This window comes from Phyllopteryx taeniolatus, chromosome 11 (assembly GCF_024500385.1).
Source record: "Phyllopteryx taeniolatus isolate TA_2022b chromosome 11, UOR_Ptae_1.2, whole genome shotgun sequence".
Lineage (NCBI taxonomy): Eukaryota > Metazoa > Chordata > Actinopteri > Syngnathiformes > Syngnathidae > Phyllopteryx > Phyllopteryx taeniolatus.
The window spans coordinates 10081106-10103229 of NC_084512.1; the positions used below are offsets into that span (position 1 = coordinate 10081106).

At 40.1% G+C, this 22124-nt stretch overlaps 1 protein-coding gene across 7 annotated transcripts in view; it reads right to left on the bottom strand.

Moving 5' to 3' along the window:
- Positions 1-58: 58 nt before the first annotated feature.
- klc1b (kinesin light chain 1b) overlaps positions 59-22124 on the bottom strand; it is a 33782-nt gene continuing 11716 nt past the window's right edge. For 3 of the 7 annotated variants that reach the window (XM_061790921.1, XM_061790922.1, XM_061790920.1), the window contains exons 7-16: positions 21574-21675; positions 20950-21123; positions 20367-20466; positions 19131-19183; positions 18787-18854; positions 16937-17045; positions 16408-16560; positions 2191-2315; positions 2047-2104; positions 59-1918 (exon numbers count right to left, since the gene is read on the bottom strand). In XM_061790921.1, coding sequence (XP_061646905.1) covers positions 1844-1918; positions 2047-2104; positions 2191-2315; positions 16408-16560; positions 16937-17045; positions 18787-18854; positions 19131-19183; positions 20367-20466; positions 20950-21123; positions 21574-21675 — 1017 coding nt within the window. In that variant the 3' untranslated portion in view covers positions 59-1843. Of the gene's footprint in view, positions 1919-2046; positions 2105-2190; positions 2316-6794; positions 12372-16407; positions 16561-16936; positions 17046-18786; positions 18855-19130; positions 19184-20366; positions 20467-20949; positions 21124-21573; positions 21676-22124 lie in introns of those variants that run through there. The other 4 variants (XM_061790925.1, XM_061790923.1, XM_061790927.1 and 1 more) reach the window with 3 other exon arrangements.

Sequence of the window (22124 nt, forward strand, 5' to 3'; positions counted from 1 at the left end):
ATTTGATATATAATATTTGACAGCATAGTGGATTAGTAGTTAGCACGGCTGCCTGACAGTTCTGGGACGGTTGTTTTTAATTTGCCTGTGATTCACAGAGGTATTACAATACACAGTCGCAATACACAAAGTGGGAGGCTTCAAACAAAAGGTGTTCTGTCCTGAGTTCTTTAACACATCTAGATGTAAATATCATGAAATAAAAGCTGGAATTCTGAATTTTTGTCTCATATTCATCTTTTGATCTGAAACCCAAATGTCTTCAGTATACAACAAAAACAAAGGAATTGACCGTGCCGTTCCAATACTTTTGGAGGGGACGGTACAGTGAATATTATAATTCTACACACCCCTGTATAACTGTCAGCTTTATGTGAGATTAAAAAAAAGTCCAAGATAAGTAACTTGAAAAAATATTCCACCATTAATCTAACCTATGATGTGCACAAAGGGATATAAAATAAACTGAGATAATGCGGTTGCATACGTGCACACACCCTTATAACTGGGGATGTGATTAGAATCAACCGATCAATTTCACACGTCAAATGGGAGTCAGCACACACCTGCCATAATTTAAAGTGCCTCTGAATAACCCCATATAAAGTGTGTGTATAGTTATGCAACCAGGTGATTGCATGTTTGTTTTTTTGCCCACCCCTGAAAGGTTTGCTTTTCAATTGAATTGTACATTACAGGTCACAAAGTAAAAAAAAAAAAGTTTTTGAAATGATCTTGGTTCCATTTGTATTACATCACAGACACCTGACATTTGAAGAAGGGTGTGCAGACTTTTTATATAGACTAATGTATTTGAGTGCATGACAAAACTTCACATGGAACAATAATTTGAATTCTGAATCAAGTTAAGATTTACAGTGAACATTTTCACTAGTTGAAAGAAATCAACTGAAAGAATCACGGTCCTATTCCTGTGTCTCCTAATGGAAAAAAATAAATAAATCCCCCAAAATAATTGCCCACATTCCAGTTCTTTTGACTAGCTTCAATTAAAAGGCAGATGACAGGCATTTGAGAACTGTGCAAATCTATGACAATCACATTGTAGAGATCTAAACATGCATCACATCCTCCTCAGTGTAAACAATCTGGAGAAGTCAAGAGTTGATCAACACTACTTTACCTCAGACGAAATGGCACCACACATCATTCAAGGAAGAAGGAGCACAATAAGTGACCCAATACCGAGGTCCTAAAGGAGTCGTCTTTTTTTGTGTTGTGAACAAAGAACAGCAGCAGAACACGTACAGATCTCAAAACTAAAAGACAAAGTAGCAGCCCATTTGAATTAGAAATGGAATTCCATTATGTGGTCTGCGAGTCACGTGATGACAGCAAGCTATTCATTCACTCTGTATCCCAAAGCTTTAACCAAATGCCACATCTCAACAGGCAACTATTAAAGACAACTGTAGTTTGAACAATTGAAGCCAATCTACAAGATGTTATTTCAAACGCTACAAAGCTCATTTCTACATTGAGAGGACTAAAACCAAATCTACAATTAGTTGTCATGGAGAAAAAAAAAAAAAAAAGACTATAATCGCTTTTAAAAACAAAGAATGGCACAGGATATGTGAGGAAAGGAGAAACACACCAGCTTATTAAGTGGTTTCATGGCTCCTAACACCACTCAAAGTGCATAATGATGATGAATCAAAATGGTGGCAAAGTTTTCACTATGAAAAGGGAGGACAGGCACAAATAAAAAAGAATCCCTGTGCATTCAGACAAGTGAAAGAGGCTTTGGATGAGAGTGTCAGGAGGAAACATCTTTGGGTCCAACGTTGGCAGGTCCAGAAGGTCCGCTTGGACGTCCAGCTCAGTTTCCGGAGTACAGATTCATAGTGCTGGAGCTCAGGCCTCGGCTCACCCTCAAATTACTGCTTCCCCGAGACTGAGATGTGAAGTTTGTTGATGACATTTAAAAAGGACATATTATGGAAAATTGTTTTAATTTGTTACAAAAATGCATAGCACTCTTTTGTTAAAGTTGTCAAACAAGCAATGTAACTGCTGCTTCACCTGAAATGCCTCATCACCAGTCTTGTTCAGGTAGTTCAAGGAAGCCGCTCGCTTCATGCTGGGAAGCAGGGAGGAAGCAGTTACGAAGTGTTGACGAGGAGACTTGAAAGGTTAATTATTTTCCCATTGTTTTGCAGTTCTTACTTGGTGCTGCGAGGTTCAGGCGGCCCGTTGCCCTGCAGTTTCTTGACCAGCAGCTCGCTGCTGCGACGCAGGACATCCCGGAGCTTTCCCAGAGAGCCGCTGCGCTGGAGAGCTCCGCTGCCGTCCTGCAGACACACACTCATCAAGCCACCTGATCGCGACCCCAGACACAACCTCACATCAGTCAAGATTCAAAAAGTCATCAGAAAATCATTTCATCATTAATTTCTGGTTGCATAAACATGAGCTAGTAATTGACAAACATTTAACAAGTGCACGTGAATTAATGTACAGTATAACAACACATACACTATATTGCCAAAAGTATTCCCTCACCTGCCTTGACTCACATATGATTTTAAGTGATATCCCACTCTAAATCCATATGTATAGATCATTTTACACTTGAGAGTATGTGAGTCCCGTGATGCACATATCATTGAAACAATGAGTCCCCTACAACTTATCACCACATAATATAGATACAGTAATCAATCCTCGGTTATATCACGGTTCTTGCTTCATGATCCCACAATATTACAGATTTTTATTAGTTGTTAATCTATCTTTATACTGTTTGGACAATATTATTGTGTTATCCATTGCTCTTGCTCTCGCCCAGTATATTATATACAGTGGGTACGGAAAGCATTCAGATCCCCTTAAAATTTTCACTCTTTTGTTATATTGCAGCCATTTGCTAAAATCATTGAAGTTCATTTTTTCCTCATTACTGTACACACAGCACCCCATATTGACAGAAAAAAACGTAATTGTTGAAATTTTGCAGATTTATTAAAAAAGAAAAACGGAAATATCACACAGCCATAAGTATTCAGACCCTTTGCTGTGACACATTTAACTCGGGTGCTGTGCATCCATTTCTTCTGGTCATCCTTGAGATGGTTCTGCACCTTCATTAGGGTCAAGCTGTGTTTGATTATACTGACTGGACTTGATTAGGAAAGCCGCACACCTGTCTATATAAGACCTAACAGCACACAGTGCATGCCAGAGCAAATGGGGATCATGAGGTCAAAGGAACTGCCTGAAGAGCCCAGAGACAGAATTGTGGGAACTCACAAGGTTACAAAAACAATTCTGCTGCACTTAAGGTTCCTAAGAGCACAGTGGCCTCCATAATCCTTAAATGGAAGACGTTACCAATACTTTATGCGTCCCTCCTAATTTTTGTGTGTCTCAGACATCAAACGAGATCCCTGCATATGGTTTCATATGATGTTGGTCTACCCATTGCAGCTGTAACAGCTTCAACTCTTGTGGGAAAGCTTTCAACAAGGTTTAGGAGTGAGTTTATATTTTATTTTTTTTAGGAATATTTGTGAGGTCACACCCTGATGATGGATGACTAGGCCTGGCTCACTGAACACTCAAAATCAACACAAAGGTTATTCTATCAGGTTGAGGGCAGGTCAGTCAAGTTAATCCATACCAAATTCTCTCATCCATGTCTTTATGGACCTTGCTTTGTGCACTGGTGCACAGACATGTTAGAACAGGAAGGGGTAATCCCCAAACTGTTTGAATGTCTAAAATCTCTTGGCATGATGAAGCATTCAGAGTTCCTTTCACTGTAGCTCAGGGGATAATAGTTTTTGTGGGAATAGTTTGGAGATGGCCTCTTCCTGTTCCAACATGACTGACCTCAACCCTATAGAACACTTGGGGATGAATTAGAGCGGAGACTGAGAGCCAGGCATTCTCGTCCAACATCAGTGTGTAACCTCACAAATGCGCTTTTGGAAAAATGTTCATAAATTCCCAAAAACCCACTCCTAAACCTTGTGGAAAATCTTCCCAGAAAAGTTTAAGATGGTATACTGTAACTAAAGAGGGTGGACCAATTAAACCCTATGGATTAAGAATGGGATGGCTCTTAAATTCATATCTGAGTCAAGGCAGGTGAGCGAATGCTTTTGGCAATATAGTGTATCTGTACCTTAAAATGACCCATTCATTTGTTTATGTTATTAGTTTTGGCTATGGCGTAATTAAAAACGCCACCAACAGGGGGAGCTCTGTGTACAGTGACATCATTGAAGGTGACACACCATGTTCCCATATAAAACTGAACAAACAGAATGACACCTCAGTATTAGCTCCGTTTTTCTTGCTAATATGCATTTTATATTTAATACACATACATTAATATGTGTCACCTTAGCGGGGCGCTTCACTTATTCCAGGCTCGGACGCGCGCAAGAGGGAAAAGTAGTTAAACCGATGGGACCGTGTGTAAGGCTCGATTTGACAGGGAACGCCCCCATTTTAGGATTGCACCAACACAGTGCGTATTTGCCCTGAAGATGTATAAATGACAGACTTACAGTAGGTCAATGGGAGATACTACCCAGTCAGAAAAGCAGACAAGTGTGCCTTATGTTTCTCACAATATTACTTTGTATTTCGTAAAATTGTGACTTGATTCTCTGTAGTTTTTTTCAGTGGCTCTACTCCTTTGTATGACATAAAATCAGAATAAACGTTTCCTGTTTTAGGTCAATTAGGTTTACCAAAATAATTTCTATTTGCTAAATGCCAGAATAATGAATTACCTTTATTTAGACAATTTTTCATGACCTTCTTTACAGCCAGAAGTTTATACACATTTCAATAGTATTTTATACCATTGCCTTTAAACTGTATGACATGGGTCAAACGTTTTGGCTTCTCACAAAAGTTGGTAGGAATTTTGGCCCCTTCCTCTTGACAGAACTGGTAAGTGAGCCAAATTTGTAGGCCGCCTTCCTCGCACATGCATGTTCAGGTCTGACCATAAATGTTCAATAGGTTTGAGATCAGGGGTTTGTGATGGCCATTCCAAAACACTGACTTTGTTATCCTTAATCCACTTTGTAAGCAGTTGACAGTATGCTTCGCGTCATTGTCTATTTGGAAGACCCATGTTTGCCATGGCTTTAACCTCCTGGCTGATGTCTTGAGATGTTGCTTCAGTATTTCCAACATGTTCTTTCCTTATAATGCCATCTATTTTGTGAAGTACACCAGTCCCTCCTGTGGAAAAACAACCCCACAACATTTCACATTTGGAATGGTGTTCAGGCTTGCAAGCTTCCTCCTTTGCTCATTATGGCCAAACAGTTCAATTTGAGTTTCATCAGACCACAGGACACATCTCCAAAAATTAAGGTCTTTGTCCCTGTGTGCGTTTGCAATCAGTAATCTGTCTTTTTAATGTTTCTTTTGAAGTAATGGCTTCTTCCTGGCAATGCAGCCTTTCAGCCCATGTCAGTACACTACTCATTTCACTGTGGATAATGACACACTCTTAACAGGTTCAGCTTGGCTCTTCATAAGGTCTTTTGCTTTTGTTCTTGGGTTGATAAGCACATTTCGGACCGAAGCACGTTCACCCCTGGGACACAGAACCCATCTCCTTCCCGAGCAGAATGGTTTGACATTCCCACGGTGCTCATACTTGCGTATAATTTTTTGAACAGATGAACATACCACCTTCAGGCATCGGGAAACTGCACCCGAGGATGAACCGCCGTTTTAAGGTCATGCCGCAGCATCTCAATTGGATTCAGGTCAGGACTTTGACTAGGCCACTCCAAAGTCTTCATTTTGTTTTTCTTCAGCCATTCAGAGGTGGACGTGCTGGTGTTTTGGATCATTGTCCTGCTGCAGAACCAAAGTTCTTTTCAGCTTGAGGTCACAAATAGATGGCCAGACATTCTCCTTTAGGATTTTTTTGGTAGACAGCAGAATTCATGGTTCCGTTTATGACAGCAAGTCTTCCAGGTCCTAAAGCAGCAAAATAGCCCCAGACAATCAAACTACCACCACCACATTTTGCTGCTGGTATGATGTTTTTTCTGAAACGTGATGTTACTTTTACACCAGAAGTAATGGGACACACACCTTCCAAACATTTAAACTTTGATCTCGTCCGACCACAAATTATTTTCCCAAAAGATTTGGGAATCATCAAAATGTCTTCAATTTTCATTTTCTTTTTCACACAGGGCCTTGTTGGTCTGGATTTTCCCCTCCGTTAATAGTAAAGACCATTTAAAAACTGCATTTCGTGTTTACTTGCATCGTTTTTGACTAATATTTAAATTTGTTTGATGAGGAGAAAAAGTTAAGTTTGACAACCATGCCCAAAAATAAGAAATCAGGAAGGGGTCAAACACTTTTTCACACCACTGGACGTCTTTTTATATCGTGATGTAAACTTCTGGTTTTAACTTTGTTTGGTGGCCCAAAAACTATCCATCCATCCATTTTCTTTACCGCCTATCCTCACTAGGGTCGTGGGCTGCTGGAGCCTATCCCAGCTATCTTCGGGCGGGAGGCGGGGTACACCGTGAACTGGTCGCCAGCCAATTGCAGGGCACATAGAAACAAACAACCATTCACACTCACATTCACACCTACGGGCAATTTAGAGTCTTCAATCAACCCACAACACATGTTTTTGGGATGTGGGAGGAAACCGGAGTGCCCTGAGAAAACCCACCCAGGCACGGGGAGAACATGAAAACTCCACACAGGCGGGGCCGGGATTTTCCCAAAAACTAGTTTTTAAATAAAAATGCCACTGGAAAAGAACACACTCACAAATGAAAACAACTTTATTTGAGATACCAACAAGTGCTGATGCAACCATCTTCACAATGCAAATTGGTAAATATGATGCAATTCTACTACTAGTACTACTAGACCTAATGTAAAGTTCTTCCACTTTGGGGAAATGAAGTCACACTATAGATATATATCAAGAGAAGACAGTTCAATAAATACGCATTCCACTAAGACATTATTGATATTTTAATTATGTGATGCACATGATCAATTCTATAGCTGAGAGTAGAAGTAGAGATATAGATGCAGTCGAATGGAATGAAGAATCAAGGCATGTAGAAGACTGAAGCCAGAGAGTACAACAAGCACAGCCAACGACGACACTTTCAAGGCGTGAAAAGTCATTGCACAGTCACTTAGTGAAACGTGAACTAATTGTAGTCGATGTTGAGGTGTTGGAAAAATAAAATGTTTCACCAAATTGACGATGTTTACAGTGTGACCGCTGTGACTGTACACTCAAATACACTCGTCAAATGCTACTGTGAGTCACGGCTTCTGCTTCAACAATAAGAAAAGGCAATAATGCTTGGATGAGACCTTGACATCTGATTCTCATCTCTAATTAGTCGCTGCTGACACAATATAAAAAATCATGCAGCTTTTTCCCATCTGCAAATGCAACCTTGTGTATGCAACTATTCCACAAAAAAATAAATAAATAAAAAAAGAGTGTAAAGAGCAAGGACACTGAAGACAGGAATAAGCAACCGCCATGGCAACAGCTTGATCTTACAGTCTGCCCTCAAAATCGGATATGGACAATTCTGTGAATTGCTTAAAAACTACTGCTTTAATATTCAACCAAAATATGTGCATAAAAATGTAAACAAAAAATTACAAACTTTTTTTCCACATCTACAGTCCCCTCCAAAAGTATTGGTACGGCAAGGTCTATTCCTTTATTGTTGTTGTATACTGAAGACGTGTTTCAGATCAAAAGATGAATGTGAGACAAAAGTTCAGAATTCTAGCTTTTATTTCATGGTATTTACATCTAGATCTGTTGAATAGCTCATGACAGAGCACCTTTTGTTTGAATCCACCCACTTTTCAAGTGAGCAAAAGTATTGGAACGGACATTATTAATTTAACCTGAAGTGAATATCATAACATTTTTGGTGGCTTAACCTTTACTTGCAATAACTGCATCAAGCCTGCGAGCAATTGACTTCTTTTGTTGTATTGGCAGTGTGTTTTGGGTCATTGTCTTGTTGCATGATGAAGCTTCTCCCGATTAATTTGGATGCATTTTTCATTAAATTGCCAGACAAAATGGTTTTGTAGTCTTCAGAATTGATTCTGCTGCTACCATCATGAGTTACATCATCACAAATTGATTCTGCTGCTACCATCATGAGTTACATCATCACAAAGACAAGTGAGCCGGTTCCAGAAGCAGCCATGCAAGCCCAAGCCATGACATTACCTCCACCATGCCTCACGGATGAGTGTGTGTTTTGGATCATAAGAAGACCCTTTCTTTCTCCATACTTTGGCCTTTTCATCACTTTTGGAGAGGTTAATCTTGGTCTCATCAGTCCATAAAACTTTGTTCCAAAACTTTTCTGGCTCATCTCGGTACTTCTTTGCAAAAGCCAATCTGGCCTTCCTATTCTTTTTGCTGATGTGTGGTTTGCATCTTGTGGTATGGCCTGTATATTTATTCTCTCGAAATCTTTGAACAGTGGATTGTGATACCTTCACCCGTGCCCTATGGAGCTTGGCAGTGATGTCACTGTTGTCTTTGGGTGTTCCTTCACAGTTCTCACAATGTTTCTGTCATCAACTGTTGTTGATACCCTTGGCCGACCTGTTTGATGCCCAGTACACCAGTAGCTCCTTTCTTTTTCAGGACATTCCAAATTGTTGTATTGGCTATGCCTAAAGTTTGTACAATAGCTCTGATCGATTTTCCCTCTTCTCTCTTCAAAATTGTTTGCTTTTCTCCCATAGACAGCTGTTATTCATGTTTGCTTAGCAGCAAATGCAGTTTTCACAGGTGAAATCCAAATCCATAAACAAGTACTAGCTAATGTTTAAGCAATCAATCTAAATGGCAATACCGGAGCAACTAGAAACACCGATCAGCCACTTGTTCCAATACTCTGCTCACTTGAAAAGTGGGTGGGTTCAAACAAAAGGTGCTCTGTCCTGAGTTGTTTAAAACATCTAGATGTAAATATTAGGGTTGGGAATCTCTGGCATGAGGCCGATTCGATACATATCTCGATAACACAAGTAGCGATTCGAATCAAAAACGATATCTTTAAGGGCGGAACGATTCCATACGATTCGATTCAGTAATGGGAGTTACAATTCTCGATTCGATTTGGTGATAGTTAACATTTGCACATGCTAATCATAAATAACATTGACTTGACCCAATTCAATAAAATGACATTTGTCAAACCCTACTTTCAAACATGTAAAAGACCACTTAACCCTGACCATTGCTGCTTTAAGGCATATACATACTATATATATATATATATATACACTTTTTAAAAAATATCAAAACAATTATGTAAATAGACCACAATACAACAATTAATTTATAAGATTTCTTTTCTTTACAAACTCTGCACAAACAATATTTAAAGAGCCATTGGGGGGTCTTGCCCAGTGCCATTCATGCTAGGACTGCCAATGCGCACAAGCACTCCCCCCTAGTATTGATGACTAGCCTAGTACAACTGTCGATTGTTGCGTCAGCTTCAGGATATACCTGGCTGTGTGTCCTCTCGGTAGTTTCTTTGTTGGGTCGCACCGTACCAACATGAACGTATAAGTGGACTGCGAGGACTGGAGAAGCATTAGTTTACTTTGTTACAGCCCAAGGAAATTGCCGAGATGTACCTACCGTTGCCATATTGTCCACATGTTTACAATCTGCCGAGATGTACCTACCTTTGCCATATTGTCCGCATGTTTACAATCGGCGGCGCAGTTTTCGCCGCCGGCCCCGGTGTCGACGGTGGACTTGATATAAGGTACGTAACGTGACGTCGCATTCAATGTTTACAACTTCTGGGGGGAACGTTACTTTGCTATCGCTGTGACCACGAAAGTAGCTTAACAACTGAAAAGCTATTTGATGTTGAAATAGTGACGCTACGGAGAAATGTAGTTAAACCAGTAGTGTCGCTAGTATCCACCACTGCTGTTTGGTTGTAAACAACGTTAAGTCCACGGCACACAGCGTGAGAGCTCTCGCACTTGTTTTAAGAGATGAAAACTGCAAAGCCTCAGGCAACCGATTCCTAGTCTCGCGATATCCGGTCCACAGCCCTACAACCGATGTAGCTAAGGCTTGCTGGAGGATTTTGTACCGATAACGGAGTCTGCTACCGATACAGTCGTATCTCCCGCCTTTACGAACGGATATCCGGTCTTATCGGTTTATCTTCCCAACCCAAGTAAATACCATGAAATAAAAGCTGGAATTCTGAACTTTTGTCTCATATTCATCTTTTGATCTGAAATCCAAATGTCTTCAGTATACAACAAAAACAAAGGAACTGACCTTCTCGTTCCAATACTTTTGGAGGGGACTGTATATACTGTAACAGAACAAAAAAGGGCTACCTTCTTTCTTCTCGTTGACTCAGACATTTTTAATATAAACATGAAATGATATAGTACCATAACTGTTTAGGGATTTGATCTCTAGAGTAGTTCACAACATTAAACACACAAAGAAATACCTGCATATAAAAAAAGATACTGTGCCTAAATTGAGGACTTGACAACTTTAAATAAAAGTGGGCGATGTGTGATGCAAAGTAACCTACAGGTACATCTCAATAAATCAGATTTGTCAAAAGCTGGATTTAGTTAGGTAGTTCAATGGAAAAAGTGAAACTAATAGAGATGCACTGCACAAAGAGTGAAATATTTTATTGGTCTTAATATATATATATAAAACATAATTTGGATGATTGTAAGTTGCAGCAAACGTGAAAACCCAAAATTCACCATCTCAAGAAACTAGAATATTACAAACAATCAAGAAACAATGAAAATTATTTTTAATGTAGAAATTAGGCATGAATTTGCCTTCTGAAAAGTATGTTTTAACTCATCTAATATAATGTACTGAAATAAATGAACCTTTCTACCATATTCTAATTTATTGAGCTGTACCTGTAGAAGTTATTGATGTTAGAATTGAGGGACAGGATCTCAGTCTGTCAAATAAGGCTGGATTCACACTGCAGGTTTCAAGTTACAATTCCGATTTGTTTGGCACAATCCAGAAATGTGTAATTGCAGCGTAAATAGAGGGGGGTAGGGGGGGAGCAGGGAATCGGGTTTCTTCAGATTGGAATCAAGTCTCTTCCAAATGTGGATTAAAAAATCCGAGACATTTTGGAGTGCCAATGCAAGTGCAGTTTAAACGCACAGATCGGATCGTTTTGGGGTGTGCTTCCAACTTGGAGCATAAATAGTTGATTTTCTCCACACAAACTCAGGCTAGTCTGTCCTAACTAAGCCTTGTTGCATGAACTGATGAAGACTGCTCAGATGAGAGGTGAAACATTTTCTAAGAAAGCCAGAACAGTCCAATTGCGATCGATTCAATGCCCTGAGAATGAAATAACCTGTATGAATGAGAATATTCACAGGCAAATATTGGATACACCTCATCAATGCAAGCTTGAAGTCAATGAAATACACGGATTGATGTATTGGTGTAAAATTAGAAGTGAGTCAGTCATTAAATAAGCAAAATAATTGCACATGGCGGTGAGTTCTGTGGAGGTTACCCATATTTAAATCAATGGGGCAAGAGTCAGCCCAGACCAACTAAACATTATACAACTTTTATTTGTATTAAGGTGGACCCCCGGATACTCACGACTCGGCACCTGCAGATTCATTCACCGATTCCTGGATTTTTAAAAAAAATGTCCCCCCAAATTTTTTAATTTTTAAAAAATGTTTTTTTTTCCTTTTAGATTTTTCTTTTTGGGTGGAAACTAACTGTGAAAATGCTTATTTGGGTGTCTGCGCATGCGGGTTGTTTCATGTGTCCCTTCAGTGTAAATACAGCCATATTGAATATGTGTCACCTGAAATTGACGTCAAAAAATTGGAAATCGGCATTGCATCGGAATTGGGTACTTGGACCTGCAGTGTAATTTCGGCTTACTATAGTGTTCATATATGTAACATACATACAAGCAAGGTTGAGGGAAAGAAAATGAAGGGAGGGAGGCAAAGGTTAGACACGCACACACATACACACAGACATGCATGCACACACACCGTTATGCTCAATGATTGAACGTTTCCTGCATGGGGTTAGTTGAAGGATAGGATAGTGCCAGAGAGAGACGGAAAACCAGGAGGAACGGAGATGAGGAGACCAAACGTTCCGGCAGCTCTCGGTTGAACAGTGGACTCATGTGACAGCTGAGGGAGAGGGAGAGGGGCTTTCTCTGCTGGAGAGGGGGGCGCGCCGGGGAGGAGCAACAACACATATCCTTTAGCTATTGGTTGAGGGAGGGAGAGAGGGATGGAGGAATAATCTTGATGGCTTAGGCCTGATAAGAGAGAAAGACAGAAAGAGACAAAAAGGGCACAGATTTTAAGATGACTAGCTCTGGGTTGGCCTTCCTTCCTCACATCACTCCTACTTTTAAACCCTTATACACACACAACTCTCCAACAAATAGGCCTAGTTTCCCTGATGCCATGTCATTAATCTACAAGTAACTCAGAAATTTACAGTGGAACCTCCCAAGTTGAATTCCCATAAAATCCTACTATTTGGAGTTCGACCATTTTTTATGGGGGGTGCACAAAAACCTGGAGGTCAAACATTGTGTGTGATAAAAGTATATTGCATGAGACGTAATGCAATGTGCTACTTCACCTCAATGAACCGCCAAAGGATTACCGGTAACTACGTTTCTACTATATTTTTTGTGGATAAGGAAAAATGTGCTGAACATAGAAACGAAAATTTTACTTGTTGTGACAGTGGAGCTGTACACGCACCTGGCCTGACTGTTCAGTAGAATATGGCTAAGTCGACAATGATTTAAAAAAAAAAAAAAAAAAAGAAAAAAAGTCTTTATATAAATGCAGCTCTGTTTTGTCATTGTGATTAAACTCACCACCCAGGTAGAAACGGTATTGTCGGACCTCTTTTTCACCACACACCATCAAGTTAATGGTGAGCATGTATATACATGTATAAGTTTTACTATGAAGTGGTTACCTTATTTTAATAGTTTTATGACAGTTAAGAATTTTTAAAAGTATGATAATTATATACTAATTCCCCATCACATCTTCACATGCAAGTAATATTATAGCATTTAAGTTTTATCTAGTCCTACTAGAAATGTGTTAACTTTATTTATTATACTTTTATGGGTTAAAAATGTTAACTTAAAACATTACCTGTACAGTTAATAAGGTTTCATGACAGTGACAGTTAGACTGAACAGATTACTTCAGTCCCAATTATTTCAAATAAATTGTTTTGAAATGCAAACAGTGTATTGGAATTGATGTGTTCGACTTTAGAGGTTCAACTGTATTCATGGCACACAAACTAACGTGTGTTGCAGTGTTATTTACGATGCTCGAAGAAACTGGTGGAATACTGAACAAGCTTGAACTTCAGCAAATGCAATACCTTAAATTTGCATACTTTAAACAGACAAGATGAAACTAAACTATGACTTTGCATGCAGATCCCCTGTTTGTAGATGCAGCGAGTGGGTGTTTGCGGTCACTATGACTCAGCTGTTTTTCGTTCCTTTATGTACAGTCTGAACCTGGCACAGTGCAGCCATCTAGTGAGTGTGTGCTGCAGAGATGAACCATCAGCAAGTATCAACACTGAAATGGACACACAAAATCGAGTGTGCATTGACAAAATGGGATTTTAAGACATTTTGCAGGAGGCCTACACAGGATTAAATTCACTGAGCAAATTTTCTATTCTAATCCTACACTTTCCCTTGAAACTAAAACATTAATACACGAAAACACTTAACTACAATACCAACCCAACCAAGCTTATTGAACAAAGACGTTAAGGGAGAGTACAATCCACTGAATGTAGAAAATAATTTGATTGACAGGCTGATTGGTTGTCATGACAATAGTAACCAACAAGGTTGGTGATACAAGAAAAAACAAGGATGAAAAAGACAACATGCAAACATGCATTTAGTTGAGCGCAAAAAGGACAGGTCACATCATGTATTTAATGAAGACACACGCGCACACACAGGTTAAAAATCAATAAAACACATCTGCAGTTTCATTGGCATCTGACCTCCCTTCTACTGTGAAACCTTGGCACAGACCATCATGAAATGTGTCTTCTGACAAAATAAGTACAGTATTATTGTTATATTCTAAGTACAACATGTCATCATTGCACAGTGTGTTCTTTGACAAATGTTGCTAGGCAAGAGTTTGCGCAACACACAAGCAAGCCTGGATATTAATTACATACTGTACGCCTGTAGCTTTTTAATTGAATTAATGCATGGCTGGAAAGTTAATTTTGCACTCAAATGCTGCTGTGTGACTATTTGGTGCTCAGGGGAAAAAAAAAAGCAAGACAGTCTTGTTTTGTCACTTGTATGACATAAATCTTGCACCCAGCAATACTTCATAGCATTTGCATTCAAACATGTATCGAGAAGCACTAACCCCAACCCAAACACAAGCATTACCACAAAGTGGGGCTTTGTGTTCACGTCATGTAAGGTGACTCACTCAGAGAAACAGGCATCAGGTTAATATGGCACCCATGTGAGAGGACACACTCATGTTTATGGGTCAAGTCCATTGACTGGCATAGGCTGCATGCATGTTTAAATTGGCTGGTGCGGTGGAGGGTGAGGCTGCGCTGTGTGTGAGAGGCACAGGCTCAGTCAAGGCACATCTGGCACAGTCATGTAAAATTCACCACAGGGTTTCTTATAACTAGGACACGTATCTAGCTGTTTCTCTCTAACTGCAAAAATGGCTGCAATGAGGAATGATACATTTAATGGTGCTGAGTAAAAAGACAAACATTAACCTGAGTGGACATTTAAAGCATTAAAACAGCAGGATGAACCTAACCAGCATATTAACCACACAATGAATTGGATTCTGGAAACCTGTAAATTATATTTCATAGTTCATATATGGAACATTTTAATGAGAGATGTCTATATCTGATTTTTTTAATTTGTATGTGAATCCCAGGGTAGATAACGTGAATATGTAGCCAAGTTGCCTAAGCATGAGCCTGTGCCATCTTTTCATGACTCCTCTTGAGCAGAAGCAATGCCAGCAAAACAACAAGCAAGCAACGAACAACACAAATATGTAGTTCAAATATGTAGTCCAAAGCAAAGCGAAATACTGTCAATTAGGACATGTCGCTATGCCAAGACACTCAATCAGCTTTATCGTTCAACAATTATCTTTTGGTGGAAAACCCTCATAGGAAGGGACAAGGCAACAGGGAGCTCATAAACTAGTACAGACAATGTTCCCAGAGTACATCAATTCCAGACAGATCGGAATAGAGTAATTAGGTTATATATCACAGTGGAACCTCAATAGAATGGACAAATAGGGGCGAGGGGTGGGTAGGGTTGTCCAATATAGCCGATTGTCCGTTACATTGAAGCAGTTTATTTTTTGAGGCCATATGCACCCATATTACTGTACTGTAGAAGATTATTGTTTTGTAAGTTTTCTTTTGTGTGGCCTAAAACGCCCAGTACAGCACAGAGTTATTGTAAATAAATATAAAAATAAGCTGGAAAATGTTTGAAAGTTTCACATTTTATCCAAACTTACCACACTAGTGTGGTTGGTCATGGGGACATTGTTGATGTACAGTACTAATCATAGGCGAGTCGCTTTCATGAGCAGCGAGGGATTAGTCTGCTTCCTAGTTCCACATCTGTTGCCAAAGGCAAATGCCTTGACAAAAAAAAAACTGTTACTGTTCCAAAAAATAGCATGTTCCAGACTCCAAAGACGTGTTTTGTCCTCAGAGTTAACGCCGCACCCATGTGGCTCTCTCTACTCCATGTACAATAGACAACAGATATAACCATTGTCACATTGACGCCACATCAATGTCTCACATTCAACATGGCCGTCACGTAGGCACTGCTGGCATGTCTTTTGAAATTGGATCTAGTAATATTGCATATCTGTGACCTGGAAATAGTCCCATTCTCTGCCTGCATTGCTCCACAGCGACAGTAAACAACAGCGGCCAATTCTGGAACTAACAGACTTTGTTAACGGCAGTTTAAGTGACAAATGGAATCTATTTTGGGACACATTCTTCAGTCCCATTTTATCTGATATCTGTTATATCGGGGTCTGTTTTTTCGAGGTTCCACTGCATTGTCACTAATTGGTGACAATTCATGTATATGTTTAACAAATGGCACAGTGAAGCTCATGCTCAGTGCTATATGATTAAAAAAAAACATTCTGTACCAGTCAACACTCCCTGCAATATGATCAGGAGCGTCTAGTTCTTGTAATGAATGAGGCCCACTGGCTTGTAAGACTCAATCAAAGTGGATCTGTACTCACCCCGTTCCACTCCACGCCCATACTCACTTCCTCGCCAGTTTCAGAGCCGCTCTCGTACTTAACGCTGCTCAGGCTCTCCCTGCTCCTTCGTCTATCACCGTCTGCGTCCTTCAGAATCTCCACCATGCGTGTCTGGTGGATTGGGTCAATGCCCTTATGGGATGAACACACAGAGGAAAACAAATCATAATCACAATGGGCATATGTAAACATTTTCAAGGTGATAGTGGCTGAAAGTGTGTTGTTGCATGGAAGTCTTTAAGTGATTTAAGTTCATGCTACTAAAACGAACAAATATTTTCTATGGCTGTGAAATGGGAGTGATGTTCAGGGAGGAAGGTGGAGGCTCTATAGTGGCCATCACTTACTGTGTTGCTCTGGATCCAATGCAATGTTGAGAGAGGGGGGAAAAAAATATAATGAGATTGACTGTCCTAATACATTTCTGAATTGACAAAAACAGAAAGTGATAGGCTGCTTCACACAAACACACACACACATTGCACATATTTTGAGAAATGTGGCTGACCTGCTTGCGGGATCTCACAGTGCATTCCTCCAGGGTGTCGGCAGCTTCAAGCTTGCCCTGACGGCGATACAGGGCCCCCAGGTTCCTCAGCGTGGTGTTTACTGTTGGGCTGCACACACAGGAAACAGGCACACATATCTATGTTTACTTGAAGGCTGAACAAGAAACTCATTGGTCAGACCAGATCTACTTCTAGACTGTCTTTTGATTTGGACAGCAGAACTAATCCAGTAAATTATCCGTCATGTGATCTCAGCATTTAAGACTGTTGCCTTAAATGTCCCAATTGCGTTCAGGATGATCAGTATCTTATAACTGCTCCAGTATGTATTAGGAAAGCTGCATTGGAGCGCCACTTGAAGCTCTTGCTCGAGGCAAACCCACATACCACGACTTCCCCAAGAACTCAGACATTAAACACTGGCAGCACCCATGTTACAAGATTATGTAAACTATATGTATATTATGTTTGATATCTGCATTTATCTGAAGAGACACCATATTGCCAAAAGTATTTGTTAACCTGCCTTGACTCATATATTACTTTTAAATGAGTTCCCATTCTAAGTCCATATGGTTTAATATGATGTTGGTCTACCCTTTGCAGCTGTAACAGCTTCAACTCTTGTGGGAAGGCTTTGAAAAAGGTTTAGGAGTGAGTTTAAGGGATTTTTTTGCCCTTTCTTCAAGGAGCATATTCGCGTGGTCACACACTGATGTTGGACAACCAAAAGGTGTTCTGTCTGGTTGATGACAGGCCAGCCAAGTTTATCGATACCAAATTCTCTCATCCATGTCTTTATGGACCTTGCTTTGTGCACTGGTGTACAGACATGTTGGAACAGGAAGGTGCAATCCCAAACTGTTTGACAGTCCAAAATCTCTTGGTTCATTTCACTGGAGCTCAGGGAGTAATATTTTGGACATTTCCAACTTTGTGGGAACAGTTTGGAGATGGCCCCTTCTTGTTCCAAAATGACTGTACATCAGTACACAAATAAAGGTTCATAAAGACAGAGTTTGATGTGGATGAACTTGACAGGCCTGCAAAATCCTGACCTCAACCCCACGGAACACTTTTAGATTAATTAGAGTGGACACTGAGAACCAAGCTTCCCCTTCTAGTCCAACATCAGTGTGTAAACTCACAAATGCGCTTCTGCAAAAATTTTCATAAATTCCCATAAACACACTGCTAAACCTTCTGGAAAGCCTTTCCAGAAATTTAAGATGTTATAATTGCAGAGGGTGGACCGATGTCATATAAAACCCCATGGATTAAGAATGGGGTGTCACTTACATTCATATCTGAGTCAAGACAGGCGAGCAAATACTTTTGGCAATATAGTGTATGTCACTATAACCCTGCCTGTGACTATTCTCATTCATCCAGGTCACTTCATTCTTTTGGCATTGAATCAATGCAACTGGACTGTTCTGGTTGTCTTAGATGTTTCACCTCTCATTCGAGCAGGCTTCATCAGTTCATGCAACAATGCTGTTAGGATAGACAAGCCTGAGTAGTTCACTAGCCTAAAGGTAGTCTGTCCTATGTAGAAAATCACTATAACCTCTCTAGATTAAGTCCTTTTGTACACTGAATGCCACAAATTATATTTATGTTCAGCATATCTCGTAGTTTTCGGCATTATTGACTATATGGTACCGCTAATGCTAAATGACACGCTTATCGAGGTCATCAGCCAGGTTTGTTTATTTTCAACACGAGAGATATGAGGGAGAGCGTAATAAGTTAAAAATGCGTTATTTCCAGGAAATTTACTGACATTCACCCAAAAAAATGCTACCATTATAACTATTTAATGTTGTAAACTGCTAATGTGCCTCACCTGTTGACTTTGCAGGCTTTATACCAGCCTCCATACTCTCCATAAGGCGTGTTGTCCCTGTGCTTTCCCTGGAAGTATGAGGAACAAAGGCAAATGTTAAAGGGAGGAGTGGTGTAAACCTGACCAACAGGATTTGTTTGTTTTTGTTTACATGTATAACAAAGATCTGCCCAAAAGTGTCTTATGCTTTGTCCAAGGTTTTGCACCATGAAAGATTGTGTATCACATCCAAGGATGTGAACTAAACTGACCCATTTCTCTTATGGTATGCTTTTGAAAAGCGTCATTGTTCTTTTTATGTACTACTACTTCTAAATGTCACACAATTATAGGGAGGTCCTCACCTTGCTCATCTCCTCTCTTTCCTCAGCGTGCATCCAGATAGGTTTGTTTTCAGCTGCAGACACACACACACACGGGAGTGGTTCGACAAACTGCGCAACACGACTGGAATACACCACACACACACAATCTCTTGAGGGTTTGCTGAGTCCATGATGAACTATTCATGATGCATTGAACTAGCTGAGCACAGCATATTGCCTTTCAAGAATCGTGGTTGAATCTGCAATATCGACCTGCTTTTCTGGAATATTATTGTGTGCGGTACATTTGGTATTCTTACAGAATTAAAAAAACTGAAATATGAAAAACATAGGAAATAATATGAATGTAGATACATGTACATATTTTGCAACCATATATATTTAAATGTGAATGAATACATGGGAGACAGACTGTAGCTGACTTTTGCTGATGTTGTTGGTGCCCTTAACCTTCAGTTTGATAAAGGCTATGTTCGGAAATTCACTCCAAGCGCGCTTTCTACACTCTGGAACGTTCAGAAACTCAGAGCGTTATCAGGGTGTGCCGTTTGGTTATTCAGAGCGCCACACTTTGGGAGTGCCAGAGCGCACTCCCGCCGCTGACTGAGGAGACAGAGCAGTCAGAGCGTCAGGCAGGACCAGATGTTTACAGGCAGACCTGATACATTCAATATGGCGGACGCAGTGACGTATCCCTGCCAATGGCCAAAACTCTTGTTCGTAAATTCATAGAAAATAGATCACACTATGCCTCTCTGAACACTGCATTCTCAGAGTGCAGTGAGAGCGTCTGACTGAATTTCCGAATGTACCCAAAATCAGAGAAACCTTGTTGAAGGTTACTCTTGAATGATAAATTTCCCAAGGAAAGTTGACAACTGTCACTTTTTCTTATTCAAAGAAATCTCTGGATGAAGATAACCATGTTGTTCACTTTTAACTAAAAGACAATGCAATTGCCAAAGTTCAGACCAATAAACTCTTTATTTCTCCAGCTTTTTGTAAAGAGTCTTTGAGTCCTTTGAATGCTGAAGGCAGGCAGCCTGCTTAGAACACCGTCCACTTTTTAATCATCTGTCCATCACTCCTCGCTGGTGTGAGATAAATAACAGGAGGAAGATGAAACAATAGCGGAGGGTAAAAAACAGAAACAAATCTGAAGGGCAGTTCAAAGAAAACCCAAAGCATATTTCTTTTTAATGTCTGTATTCATCTTTGTTGCGAAAAATCTTCATGGCATCAACAAGTCCTTACCATCAACAGATCCAAACTCTTTCTCGTGGGCACGAGTCAGAATCTCTTTATATAGAATTTCAGCCTCCTTGTATTTTCCCTGTTTGAGAAAGCAGGAAGCCTAGAGAACAGACAGGGCATAATTGCAGTTTAGAGTTGCATCAAAGGAGACAACTGACGCACAATACACCCGGTAGTCTCCAAGAGAGTAGGAACTCTCTTCTCCTGCGCAGTTACTCATGTAAAACGTCAGTGTAGCATATTGCTTTATTTCTGTTTCACAATCACAGCTTTGGGAAGCCACATGAAGCAAGTCAGCTGACAAGCTGCAGCTGGCTTGTGTGCAACAAGCAGTTATTACATATAGACCCTCAAAAGATATGTGCTTCTCTTAAGGAGTCTCATGACAAACACACACCTTAATGAAAAGCTTTCATAAATGATGACCCCAAAACATTGCATACATCTCAAGAGGCTCAACAGTTTACATTCATAACACACACCATTCAAGAACAGCCTCTTCTTTCTTTAAGGAAAACACTTCTGCATGTGTTTGCATTTGTACATTCACTGCCTTTCAGGGATTTTGTGGTGCACCTCTCACCAGGTTATTCTTGGTTTTGGCCACATTAGGATCATCCGGGCCCAGCCTACATTCGTAGATCTCCAGCGCACGGCAGTAGTAGTACTCCACCTCCTCGTACTTGCCTTGATTCTGACACAGTAGAGCCAAGTTGTTCAGCTGTTTGGCTACATCTGGATGGTCTTTCCCCAGGACCTGATGGAAGTCATGCACATTTTTGTTACATACTGATGTGTACCCCATCACTTCTCTTTGCATCTATCCTTGTTGCTGACCCACATCACCCTGAGATGCTTTAATCAGCTGTCAGTGGGTGTAATTAAAGCTTTGCTGATCAATAAAGACAGACGAATACAGCTTCCAGCAATGATAGACCCATAGTACCCTACTGTGCTTTAATGCTATCATTTTTCAAGTTGTGCTCTCAATTAAACCCTAGTTTCCTTCCTAGACAGACATGGGGCCTTCAGTGGTGTCGCAACAAGAAAACAGTAAAAAAACACATTCTCTCTGTTTATAGATTATGGTGTTATAACAGCTCTGAGTTTGGAAATCTTAATTATTACTAGCTAATTGTTCACAGGTTTACCTCTGAGCTCGGGCCTCGACCACAGTAGTGCTGTGCAAGCCAGGGATGTAACCTACCTTCTCTCTGATCTCCAGAGCCCTCTTGCACAGAGGCTCAGCCTCCTTGTATTTTCCCCTCTTCCCATACAGCACAGCCAAGTTGTTCAATGTTGCAGCAACCTGCAAAACACGTACAGAAACAACAGCACATGAATGAGGCATTTTTTCAGCAACATTTTCTATTTAGCAAAAGGCAAAACAATATTTTCTGAGGTCCAATGATTAAGCCACCTTTTTGTAACAAGAGTGTTGTTCTACTATATACATGGGCGTTTGAAAATGTTGACCGCAAGCTTCAAGGTCATTCATTTCGTTTACAAATGTTGTCTCTGGTTTTGCTTGATTTATGAGCAGGCCTTGAGAAGCTTAGATAAAGTAAAAGTGTTGAACATATCAGAAACGCATCCTAGAAGGTTGAGGGTTAAAAAAAAAAAAATAAAATAAAAAAAATCTATACATCCTGAGGCACTAGGACGGTAAATAAAGGTGAAGGTGCAGCTTTTGCCTTCTTGTTGAGTCTGAAAGCAATTCTGAACAAATACCAAAAGAACATTAACATGTTCACATTG